The sequence below is a fragment of the Copadichromis virginalis genome, linkage group LG5, assembly GCF_057382275.1.
Source record: "Copadichromis virginalis isolate Kocher_CV1m ecotype Utaka linkage group LG5, C_Virginalis_male_GT1.1, whole genome shotgun sequence".
In the NCBI taxonomy this organism is placed as follows: Eukaryota; Metazoa; Chordata; class Actinopteri; order Cichliformes; family Cichlidae; genus Copadichromis; species Copadichromis virginalis.
This window is the reverse complement of record NC_140622.1, coordinates 28,957,375-28,969,731: the sequence shown is the minus strand read 5'-3', so window position 1 is coordinate 28,969,731 and position 12,357 is coordinate 28,957,375. Positions and strand designations below refer to the sequence as shown.

The window sequence follows — 12,357 nt, the reverse complement described above, 5'->3', positions numbered from 1 at the left end:
GATCAGTGGAAACAGGGTGCACCTGAGCTCAATGCTGCCAACTGTGTCATGGCAAAGGCTGTGAAAACTCATGTTATACTATTTATTTATTTAAAATTTATTTGCAAGAATTTCAAGCAAACTTTTTATGACTTTGTAATTACGGAGTGTTACGTTTCGGTGTTGTCAGTGTGTTGTTTTTTGCGTGACTGTCATGTGTTTCCTGTTTTATTTTGAAGGTCTGTTGTTATCTTAGTGTGTTCAGTTTACATTTTCCCTGTCTCGTCAGTTCTAATTTGCCCCAGCTGTGTTTCCCTCCTGTGGTCCATTCCCTAATTGCTCCTTCTATGTATTTAAGCCCTGTGTTTCTGTATGTCATGGTCGCGATCTTCCCCCCCGTTGTAAATAGTTTGGTGTTTTTGTTGTAAATAAATAGTCTGTTGTAAATACTTTCGTCATGGGATATTTTCGTTTTGGGATTTTGGTGGAGAGCCTTCGTGGTTTTATTTTCTTTATTTTTGTTTTTCTACGTTGCACCCCGGTTGCCTAGGCCGGGGTGTAACATATGGGGGCTCGTCCGGGATTGCCTTCGCTGGGGGGTCCGGGGACTGCCCCAGCCTTTGTCGTCTGCTGGAGGGTCCGAAGGAGGGACAGCTTCGGCCTTCTGTCTTCGCTGGAGGGCCCGGGGACCGCTCCAGCCTTCATCCGCCTTCGTTGGAGGGTCCGTGGGACCACTCCAGCCTTCGTCGTCTGCTGGAGGGTCAGGGGGACCGCTCCAGCCTCCATCAGTTTCATCTGCCTCCGCTGGAGGGTCCGTGGGACCGCTTCGGTCTTCATTTGCCTTCGCTGGGGGGTCCGAGGGACCGCCTCAGCCTTCGTCGTCTGCTTGAGGGTCCGTGGGACCGCTCCAGCCTTCATCCGCCTTCGCTGGAGGATCCGAGGGACCGCTCCAGCCTTCGTCGTCTGCTGGAGGGTCAGTGGGACCGCTCCAGCCTTCATCAGCTTCGTCTGCCTTCGCTTCCGCCGTCCGTCTCCGCTGGAGGGTCCGAGGGACCGCTCCAGCCTTCATCCGCCTTCGCTGGAGGGTCCGAGGGACCGCTCCAGCCTTCGTCGTCTGCTGGAGGGTCAGTGGGACCGCTCCAGCCTTCATCGGCTTCGTCTGTCTGGATCAAACTTTTCACTTGGTGTTAAATGTTTGATTTTTGGGTGGGGGGAACTGTTACGTTTCGGTGTTGTCAGTGTGTTGTTTTTTGCGTGACTGTCATGTGTTTCCTGTTTTATTTTGAAGGTCTGTTGTTATCTTAGTGTGTTCAGTTTACATTTTCCCTGTCTCGTCAGTTCTAATTTGCCCCAGCTGTGTTTCCCTCCTGTGGTCCATTCCCTAATTGCTCCTTCTATGTATTTAAGCCCTGTGTTTCTGTATGTCATGGTCGCGATCTTCCCCCCCGTTGTAAATAGTTTGGTGTTTTTGTTGTAAATAAATAGTCTGTTGTAAATACTTTCGTCATGGGATATTTTCGTTTTGGGATTTTGGTGGAGAGCCTTCGTGGTTTTATTTTCTTTATTTTTGTTTTTCTACGTTGCACCCCGGTTGCCTAGGCCGGGGTGTAACAGGAGTATTGTGAATTTAACTCATTTTGAAATGAGGCTGTAACATGATGAAATATAGGAACAAGTAAAGCATTGTGACTATCAGATGCACTGTACAAATAATCCCTGAGATCCAAAAACTCTGCTCTGAAGGCTGAGGGTGAATAGAGGGGCTACACAAAAACCCAATAAATGTCCCCTTAACCCCTAGTGTATCATGTTTCAAACACACAGATTTTCTGTGAGTTTTTGAGACTTCTACATCATCAGTGTGATTTTTGTCATGTATGGAAATTAAAATTAACTTAAAAAAAAAAAGTCAGATGGTCCAGTCTGCATTTTTACAAAAAGTGTAATTTTCCTCCAATTATTTTATATTTTAGGCTTTAAGGAGATATATGGATTATTTAGTTATTCCAGTACTGTCAACTAAAAATAAAAAAATCAGTTAAACTGTATCTTTTAAAAGTTTAATATCAGAACATTCCACTTGTCGTTCAATAAGGACCTGGGCTGTGAACCATACCTATATTTCTGTGAATAAGAGGGAAAATTGCTAGATGACGACAGTACAAAGCTTCACGGGACTTCGCACACCAGTTGGTGGCGTAACAGTGGCATTTTCCCCCTAAAGGGACTCATCTACTTTCTGCATAATTTTGGTAGACACACCTTTCTACAGTGAGAAAAGTAACCTTTCGTTTCCCAGTGTTTGTGCGCTCTGCTTTCAGACCTTATCCACTTGTGGATAAGTGCATTCACGTTTTTTCTTAGCCAACTGTATCCCTAAGATCTCATCAAAACAAGTAACTTGACACATGCATAACCTTATTTTTGGGCAAAGTCACCAAACATTTTAATAGCATTTTAACTTAAATTTGATCTGTAATTCTTCAGACTGTTTTATGTCTCTGTGACCATCAACATGAAAGTTATATTTCATTCCCCATTCTTTCAGGTAGAGGATTCAAAAAGAGTGATTTTGTTTTATTTTGCTTACATAATCTGTTGATGAAGCTGTTCTTTCATTTTAACAGAACTGAAAATGCTGTTTATTTGAGTAAGTGAGATCTATGACATGTTATTTTATGCAGATTACATTGTGTTCTCACAAAAAACAGTGTAAGAAGTCCCACCTCTTAATTATTTTTTTCTTTTGCACACATTTATACTTGTTTCAAAATCCATAGCATTTTTATACCCCCCCCCCCCCCCCCAAAAAAAAAAAAAACAACAACAACAACAAAAAAAACCCAAAACAAAACAACAGAAACACGCGTAACTGCACAGATACACTAGCTTTCCTGCTGAATGAGGTCTTTGGCTTTCTGCAGGTTGTGATCGATGGCTCCATCTAAGAACTGAACCCAGGTCAGTTCTGACTCCCCACACACGTGACTGGACCTGAACAATGATAAACAGAGTCAATAAAAGAGCATTTTCCTCTCACATCACTCATAGAAAGAAACCAGATTGTCCAACATTGATGTGAACAAGTCATGTTCAGTGTTCATGCAACCCGAAAAGATGTAACACAACATGATCAGATAAGATCAGATTCTCAGAAACTCCACCCACCTCTTTCTCAACATTCTCTAACACACCCAACTACTTTCCCCGAGGGAAACTGGTTGACAAATTAGACCAGGCACAATCTGCTTTCCAGTTTTATTTTCATGTTATGTTGTAGTGTCACTTAATGTCTAAGAACATTTTGTTTTGACTGTAGTGACTCTTACCTGATGATTTCCAGAACTTTCTTTAGAAGTGCTGCTAATTTACACACCTGTTGAGAAAAAAAAACAATGTCTTTATTCAGGTTCTACGTTTATATATCATGAAGAGAGAAAGAAATTATTTTATCTCCTGCTGAATTTTTAAGTTTGCCAACTTACAAAAGAACATAGAGACTCTCGGCTGCCTTTGGATCATCAACAAGCTCCTTTCATATAGTTTTCGACTGATCCATCACCTTTTTCAAGATCATCCTTACCCCATGAAGCAAGATTACTTTATAACTTTATGTAATGTGTTTTTTCTTCTATATTTCTCATTCTCATCATTCTGTCTCTCTTTATTAAAATGAAACTACCCTAAAAATGAAAGACTGTTCATTTGTTTGTAAGTAAGCAAACTTAGAAATTCAGTAGAGGATCAAATAAATAATTCCCCAACTGTATAAATTCAGACTTGAGTCCCCTCTAAACACTCTGTTTCATAACATGTTTTTTTGGATCAATACGAGATTGGACATCCTTAATATCGTCATCTCAGGCACACAGCTCTGACTCTAATCACAGAAGTCCCACTCATCTACTGTCCAAACCTTTTATTTGCAAAATGTGGCCAATCAGAAGAAAGTTGCGATAAAAACAGTCATAAAATAAAACGATTTGTTTTTAAACAGAGGATGATCTGAGAGGCTACACCACAGCCCATAATATGATAAATAAAGATTATAACAGGCCCATTTAAAAGTGTAGTTCCAATACATTTAATTTGCTGTTTAGTAAAAATACAGTCTGAGCTGTGTTCAATACTTTGGAAAAAGAGTGGGAACTGAGAAAATTCAGAAGCACAAATATACTTTTTAGGAAAGTCAAGAATATTCCTTCTTGACCACAAAGAAATGCTCATGCCCTGTTTATATTAACATTTCTTTGTTTGCTCTCAGTGTTAGCTTGTGCAACTGCAGAGTCATAAAATGATCGCTTTTCATGATTGTCAGACATAACAGATTAAATGCTGCTCCCTTATACGTCAAACTTTCTTTCACAAAATGCATGAGGTCATCAGGAGGGAGGGGCAAGCTAGCAATTTTTAGAAAACTGTGTAAGCGGGCAACAGTGGACAAATGGTAGTTTCTCCTACCCATTTACAGCAGTACATATCAGAGCAGGTGGGGGGGGATTTTCAGTTGTTTGGCTCCCTGCGATTCTTTACATTATCTATATGCTGTCTTGTGAAAAAGCAAGGCAGTGAAACAGCGATCAACTGAAGTTAAAAGCTTTTCTGTGCACATCTGACTCCACTCCCCTGCACTCTTGTCACTTTACATACCAGCACAGTTCACATAAATTACACAAGCAGATCAACACCACAGGCCTGGAAACAGCATGACACTCTGAGCAATGATGTTACAACCCGAAGTAAGCTGACTCTAACCAAATATTTGGAGATTTTATAAAAGGTCCACATTTAAAAAATGAAACACTCAGATCACTCAGCTTTTTCAGGTGGCTGACTTTGTGAACTTTTGATCAGAGCTGTAACCAAAACGTTCTTAATCCCATTGGATGAAAGTGTGTCTTACATTGGTTTCGACGCCATTATAATCCATGGGGGGGTAGAGACAAAGGGCCAGATCATCAACGCTAAGGAGAAAAGACAACCAACGACAAAGGTGAGTCTGCATGACTGTGACATCATTAAAACTTGCACCTTAATTATGACCCCAAACACACATTTTGATTTGCATAAAAACTATGGAAACCATAATTATTTATATAACATATAAGAACGTCTGCATTAGCCAAAGAAGTATAAGCATCCAGGGTCTAACTGTTAGAAATTTTGTGCTGTTTAGTTCTTTTTGTTTCTACTAGTGTGAAGTCTTGACCCCTGTGTGTGTGTGTGTGTATGTTTGTATGCATGTGCCTACCCAGGGCTGATTTCTTTGCTGATATCAGCCAAGTCGTCAAGCTGTGACACGTTCTGGGGAGTGCTGAAGTCACCGTTGGATTTGACAGCTGATTTAAGTTTCCTCAGACAAGCTGCTGCTGCTTTTATCAGTCCCTGGCACGCACCAATCACCTGCCGATCGTTCTCTGACCAGTACATATCCTGGTTGCCTCGGGGTTCATCTCCGTCCTGGTCATCATCGAGTACGTCGTTGAATGGGTCTTCACCCTCAGCTAATGCCTGATGGGATTTGATAGGCAACATATTTTTGCCATTACAGTTCTTATGAGAGGTGAAACTAGACCAAAACCATACCAGAATATAAACATATTCAATTTTGCTGTAAAGTTGGAGTCTATGGGGACTGACTTTCTTTCATCAGCCAGCTTCAAGTGCACTTTCTGGCACTGCTGGCTTTATTATTATAAAAAAATACACAAAGAAAACTTCTAAAACTGAACGAATAATAATAATAATAATGATAATAATAATGTTGAAATAAAGGCCTAGTTATAAACACCAGAGCAAATATGAAATTCACAGTGTGTGTATACCTGTTCAATTTCCTCTATGGCATCTTTCACAACTCGAACCTCACACAACAGAACCACGACCACTGCTGCCTTATTATCTAGAGAAGATCAATACACCCATTATTAAAACCTTGTAAAACTTTGAGCAAAATTACCAGTTAAAGACTAGAATCCTATATCAATATTTAAAGTTTTCTTATTTTGTGTATCAGCTAAAACACTCGTCTGACGGCAGATTTTTTGATCACTTAACTGTGACGCTAAAAATTTGTGGATAAATGTACTTTCTCTGTTTTAATGTTTCTAACAATCCAAAAATGAATATAAATGGATATAAATGGATATAAATGGATAAAATTCACACCTGTTCTTTATTAAATGTAGACATTTTGGTTTTGATGAAATAGCTTATGGCACTGATACACAGACTGGGAGTTAGACTGGGAGAAAAACATCCCCACCTGCAGGCTTAATGGTAATACTGCTATTGCTGTCATAATCAATGTAAAGGCATATAAAGCATTATCAAAGTAAAGATATCTCCTGCTTCTAATATTAACATATAACTTCAAAGCAGTGGCGTTCCGTCAGGCCAAGCACATAAAACACACAAAAGTAAAGAAATCTCTGTCCTTTTATGTCACAGTGCTGTCATGAAGCCGTCTTGTGGCCACAGCTGGCTATCACCGCTTAAAGCTCCACTTGTTTCATAATCATAGGAAACTGCAGCTGTCTCCATTTTATTAGTTTATCTGTCTCAATTAACAATGACTGGAGCCGATTGGCCACCTTTTCTCTGGTGGTTTGCACATATGCATTGTGGATAAACCTCAGATCTTTGACAGCGGTCACTGGGTCCACTTTCACTGCTCTGGGATCAGTTACAATCTGCACGCCCTGTGGAAACAACTAGCATTGGCAAGTAGACAGGTTCCTGGCATTTATCATCATAGTTTCCTCTTGCTAACCAGCTTGGCCAACATGTTTGATATAGAGATAGAGAAGATGAAGAGTGAAAAAACTGTTAATAATGCCTTTAGTACATTAGATAGGAAAGCTGACCATGATGGAGAAAGGCAGACATCTCTGACTATATCTAGTCTAAAAAAACAAGCAAAACAACCAGGTGCTGGCTCAGCTAGCACTGTATACTTAAAAAAAACCCAACTTGTAGGGTTGTGTTTCCGAGCTCATGAACAACGGTTTGTTTTTGTTTTTTCTGCAATATGTGGTCCTCACAAGACAGCCACGACATGCTTCATAAAATATGATGCTGAACATTAAACTTAAATATGAAATATTTTAAATAAGCTCAACCTTAAAGATAAGCAGCAATAATACTAATCAGTTTAACAGTGACGTGGAACACTTTTCTGCAGAATACTTATTTTTACTTTGATACTTCATGCATAATTTTTCCAAATTTATAGTGTTTCATTGCTTCTTTTCCTAAAACCCCACTGTTTCAAAGTATCATAAAACAACTCCCTGAAAGGCTGGAGTTAAACATCATTTTACTGGTTTGTTTTGTTTTGTCTTTGTCAACGGACCTTTTGACAACTGAGGGAACTGGTCGCAGGCAGACCACACTCCTCCTGTTGACATCAGCTGTTCCTGGCTGAGGCTGGAAGAAAGTGTTGGAAAGAGAACGAGGAAGAAGATGATAAATTAAGAAGAAAATAAAACAGAAAGGGGAATATAAAGAAAATACCTTACAACTTACAGTTTAAGCCGCTAATCAAACGCGGCTTAAACATGTTAACGCTGTCATCACAATTAACGCGATTAACAATTAATCCACCTGGAGCGCAGACTGACTCAAAATCCCTGAAATGTCTCTGTCACAGCATTTCAGGCAGTTTGTCCTAGCTTTGTCGATTCTGCACTCCAGATGGGTCTGCACTAACACCGAGTAACCCCTTACACGGGTGCATTAACGCATTAATGCGGAGAGCACTCATTTTTTTAATCACGGGATTTCCCCAAGTCCTATTTTGGTGCTACCTGTTGATTCTAAAAATTATATTTTTTACCCATTAAATGTTCAGAAATGACAGAAACATGACAGATTTCTGAAAAATATGGTCGTACAAACTCAGTACCATTACTACATCTGAACCATGTAGTCACCAGCCAGGAGAGATCCGGTTAAATCTCACTGTGAAACAGATCGTTTAATTCACCTTAAAACTCATGTCCTTACATAAGTAACTGTAATATGCAGAATTTGTTTATTTTGCCTGGTGTGATTTTTATATTCTGACAGATTTCTATCATGGAGGAACGTAAACCATTGCAAACAAATAACACCAACAAACAACAAAATGTCGGCATCGATGCAAGCCTTATGCTATTTTCTTTACCTTGTTGTTTACCTTGTAATCATTGAAAGACAAAATTAAAATTTCCCAATTTCCCAGGTCCCACATGTAAAACTCTGGGTTTGGTGTCCATACCTTTCTACAGGTGAGCTCATTATGACCTCTACCAGTTGTGCAACTCCCTCTAGAACCTCGACAGTAGCATCTCTGACCAGTCGGCGCAGAGCCAGCCCTGAGACACCGAGAGAACAGAAGGTCAAAACACTCTGACACTGAAGTCGCAATAAAGGTACAGATCTACATGTATTTCAAATCAACTCACAACACAATAAATGTTGACAGCATCAGCATCAAGAAAGTTACAATGACTGTTTCTGTACATAAGTTTTATTTTTTAGTTCGCAACCACTGAATCACACTTGTTCTATTCAAACCAAATGTGAAGTGAAGTATTTGTGCCATGTGATCACACAGAAATGGCTGTAAGTTCAAAAATGATGTTACTATTACTTAATTCCAGTCTCTGGTTGTACTTTGGAGGTTGCAGTGGCTAAAAGCGGTGAATAAGTGGGTAAGGACGCATCAATCTTCTCCAGTCCGATTCAGACACCTCAGCTTCAGATACCTACTGATACCAGTGTTAAATTATCAAGCTGTACACTTGAATGTAAATGGCCTGTATTTGTATAGCGCTTTACACTACATTCAGTCATTCACACACACACTCACATTCACACACCACTCTAGGAAAAGACTAGAAATCAATCTGTATACTTAAGGCAATATCAGGTTAAACCTAAACTATTCTTTCCTAAATTTGTCAAATATAATGTGACACATAAATGTATCCACGAATACAGTTTGCTTCATTTATATTGCATGATTTTAGTAGTAAAATAACAAAAATATATATTTATGCTATTTATTTGTGAGACTTTAACACTGAGCTAAAGTGTGAATACTGCTGTTGCTACATTGGATATACTTTCTTTTTCCCCCCTCTCACTTTGTCTCACTGTGAGTGGAACAGAGATGCACAGTGTGTCCTTAAAAAGTCTGAGGAAACAAGACAAATAGAAGACGAGTTTGCCTAAGAGAGTTCAGGCTGTGCTAAAGAATAAGAGGGGTCATACCAAATACTGACTTTGATGCTTGTTAGAATTATACGAACTGTTTTTGCCTCATTAACTGTATTGCAGTCTATAATTGCACATTTCAATAAGTTGTTCCTATTTTCCAAAAAAATAGGGTGAGTGAAGACTTCTGTTAGTACTACCGTAGTAAACACAGAAGCGCGTCGCACTGAAGTAAATAGATAAGCCCACAGACGGGCACTTGCTCTGGCTTTTGGAGTCTGGATTAGATTGACAAGTGTATTGCGATATTCTGGCATTGTGAAATGGTCCAAAAACCTGAATGCAGTGCAACATATTCACCTCGCTCGTCTGAATACAACATAACTATTCTGCTGTTCACAGGGTTTTACCTTGGCTCTTAGGTAGCCAGTAATACACTGTGGACAGTGTGAGGATGCTCTTCATGATGGACTCTGCCAGCTTCTCTCCATCCTGGAGATTGTGGAGGAAAAACAGACAGAAAACAAATGATGTAATGGTCTTTAGAAGGTTTATGTGGAAATTCAAGACCCTGAGATACATGACAATAATTTATGGCTCCAAGTAAGAGCTCAGCTCACATCATCATCATCATTTCTTATTTTTACACTATACCAGACTTCAAAACAATCTGTTTATCAGCTCAGTGAGAAACCTTCATGATTACAGAAATAATCTGACCTGTTGTGATGGCAGAGGAGGTTTGGAGAAGGCCAGGCTGAGTTTAGTGGCTTCCTGGGACACTGCCTTCACTGCCTGATCTGTTGACACAGACAGTTGCATCATGTAACAACAAGACCATGAAGGAAGGAATTCTCCTAATGCTTCTTTTCTTTTTTTTTTAATATCAAATGAGTCATTGCAAAAACATTATAAAAACGATGCAAATACATTTCTCACAAAACATTCACTGTAACGAGACATGAACATCATCCAGTTGTCAAAGGATGTTCAAAAGTCTAGGAGCTGAAACAGCAGCAAGAGATCATGATACTCAACTCAAAGTGTCCCAGAAGTTGGAGAGGTTGAATGCTCCATCGGACTCGTTTGATTCTCCATCTGCGAAGGAAAAAAAATGTTCTAAATTCTTGGTTCTAGTTCTTAAGCTAAACTGCAGAGGAGTCTTCTTCTTTTGGCTGCTCCGTCGATCATCTGTCTCCATCTCATCCTGTCCCTGCATGCTCTTCTGTCATACCAAACCTTGGCATGTCTTCCTTCACTACATCCATGAATCTTCTCTGTGGTCCTTTTCTCCTGCCTGGCAGCTCCATATACAACACCCTTTGCCTAGGATATTCCATATCCCTCCTCTGCACATGTTCAAAGCATCTCTGCCTTGCCTCTCTAACTTTGTGCTGCTCAGTCTGATCTGTCCATCTGATGTACTTATTTCTAATCTTGTCCATACTGATAACTCCAAAGAAATTCTTAAACTCTGCCACCTCCAGCTCCACCTCCTGTTTTTTCCCCACTTTAGTCCCACTGTCTCCAACCCATACATCATAGAAGTTCAAACTACAATCTTGTAAACCTCCCCTTTCACTCTTGCTGCTCTCCCTCTGTCAAAAGATCACCCATGACACCTCATCTCCAGCCTGCTGGAAATCTCTTCTTGTGCACTGTCTGTTGTTTTGGATGGTTGACCCCCAGGCCTACTCATCTAACCTTCACTACCTTTACTCCTTGCAACTTCACTGTTATCAAAGTGCAGAGAATTATTTTCAGTACAAACAATTATTAAAATAATTTATTCTTTAAATAATCTAATTTCAACTTCTGAAAAAGGAGAATTAGCTTCTATTGCTGTTTAAAATCACTGTGAAATGGATAAGTGGTCAGAAAATAGGATTTAAAGACAACTCCATGGCACAAAAAATATTTCTTTCTTACAATCTTTATTATTTAAGGGTTTCTTGGGTTAAAGCTGTCAGTTTTGATCAGACTCATCTTCTCAAGTGTTAACAGAAGTCAGTGCATTTCTGTGTCGTTTCTGGACATTACTTTGGAGAAAAAAAAAAACATATTTGGGCTTTTATATACTGGGTTTTCTTCAGAGGGAAGACCAAAACCTCCCATGTACAGAAAAACACGGACCTCATACTAAATAATTAATAAACTAGATTGAAAAATTCAATAATTAAATGATCAACTACAATTAGCTAGCCACTGCTTTGGACATAATGAAATGTCTGAATATTTTGATGACGACAACAAAGTCGGTGTTTTGGATTTATGGCAGTAACTAAAGGGCCACTTAGGGCTGAGTGGCTCTTTAGTTCCTGTCTGTATGTTTGTCTTGATAAACATTTTTTTTTTCGTATTAAAATGTCTGATATTGTCCATTTTGTCATTTTCGTATTTCAGATTTACACTTTTGTAAAAGCAAACCTTTAAGTATTCTTATGTCCTGCACAAGCAGTTGTTTTTGTTCACAAAACTGACTCATGAAACACACTCTATCTACCGAGTAACACTGATGTCTAATGTCACATTTAGGTCAGTTAAGATGAGGACAAGATAATATAACTGAAAAAGCAAGACAAAAAGCCCCAACCTCCATTTTCTACAACACCTGGGAATAAAAACCTGAATAAAAGCGAACATGAATTAGCAGCTAAATGTAGCTGGGTCACGTAATAAAGTGCCAAATGTCTTTATCGCTGTATGTTACATTAGTTAAATCCCCGTCTTTGTCTGCTAACAAACAGCAGTCAAACTCGTTAACTGCTGCTAAACTCACGAATCGAGTTTAACAAACAGTTAAACTCGTAAATCTACAACAGTTAACAATAAAGTTTATACCAATGTTAGCACATATTTTAGCACATATATTAGCACGTTTAGCTAGCTTGACATAAGCTTTTATGGTTAAGCAGTTTCATTTGTGACAACACAGACAGATAATGTGGCGCAGTTACCTCTGACTCGGTCTCGGATACAGTTGATGGAGTTAACCAGATTCCGCAAAGCCACTTTTCCACCACAACTATCAGCACTCATGTCGCCAGAGTTTGTGGATCGTGTTACATGCGTGTTGTGGAACTACATAAGAGGAGCCCGTTGATAGGGGGACAAAAATAAATGAAACAACGGCGCCGCCGCCTGCTTACCCGGCTGCCATTCAGCCAGGAGTGCAGC

At 39.5% G+C, this 12,357-nt stretch overlaps 1 protein-coding gene across 1 annotated transcript; it reads right to left on the bottom strand.

Moving 5' to 3' along the window:
• Window positions 1-2,785: 2,785 nt before the first annotated feature.
• On the bottom strand, window positions 2,786-12,356 carry ccndbp1 (cyclin D-type binding-protein 1). Its single transcript, XM_085457247.1, has 11 exons — window positions 12,138-12,356; window positions 10,219-10,278; window positions 9,901-9,980; window positions 9,591-9,672; window positions 8,240-8,336; window positions 7,334-7,407; window positions 5,805-5,881; window positions 5,231-5,490; window positions 4,883-4,943; window positions 3,309-3,355; window positions 2,786-2,973 (listed from the first exon to the last, which is right to left on the bottom strand). The coding sequence occupies exons 1-11, from the start codon at window positions 12,217-12,219 to the stop codon at window positions 2,865-2,867; spliced, it is 1,029 nt and encodes a 342-aa protein (XP_085313373.1). The 5' UTR covers window positions 12,220-12,356; the 3' UTR covers window positions 2,786-2,864.
• Between the last annotated feature and the right edge of the window lies 1 nt (window position 12,357).

Excerpts from the sequence above, each read along its gene's own strand:
- ccndbp1 (XM_085457247.1), bottom strand. The coding sequence starts at position 12,219 with ATGAGTGCTGATAGTTGTGGTGGAAAAGTGGCTTTGCGGAATCTGGTT. Across the intron at positions 8,337-9,590 it reads CTGGCTACCTAAGAGCCAAG|GGCTGGCTCTGCGCCGACTG; the intron begins GTAAAACCCTGT and ends TCGGTGTCTCAG. Across the intron at positions 2,974-3,308 it reads AAAGTTCTGGAAATCATCAG|GTCCAGTCACGTGTGTGGGG; the intron begins GTAAGAGTCACT and ends ATCATTGTTCAG.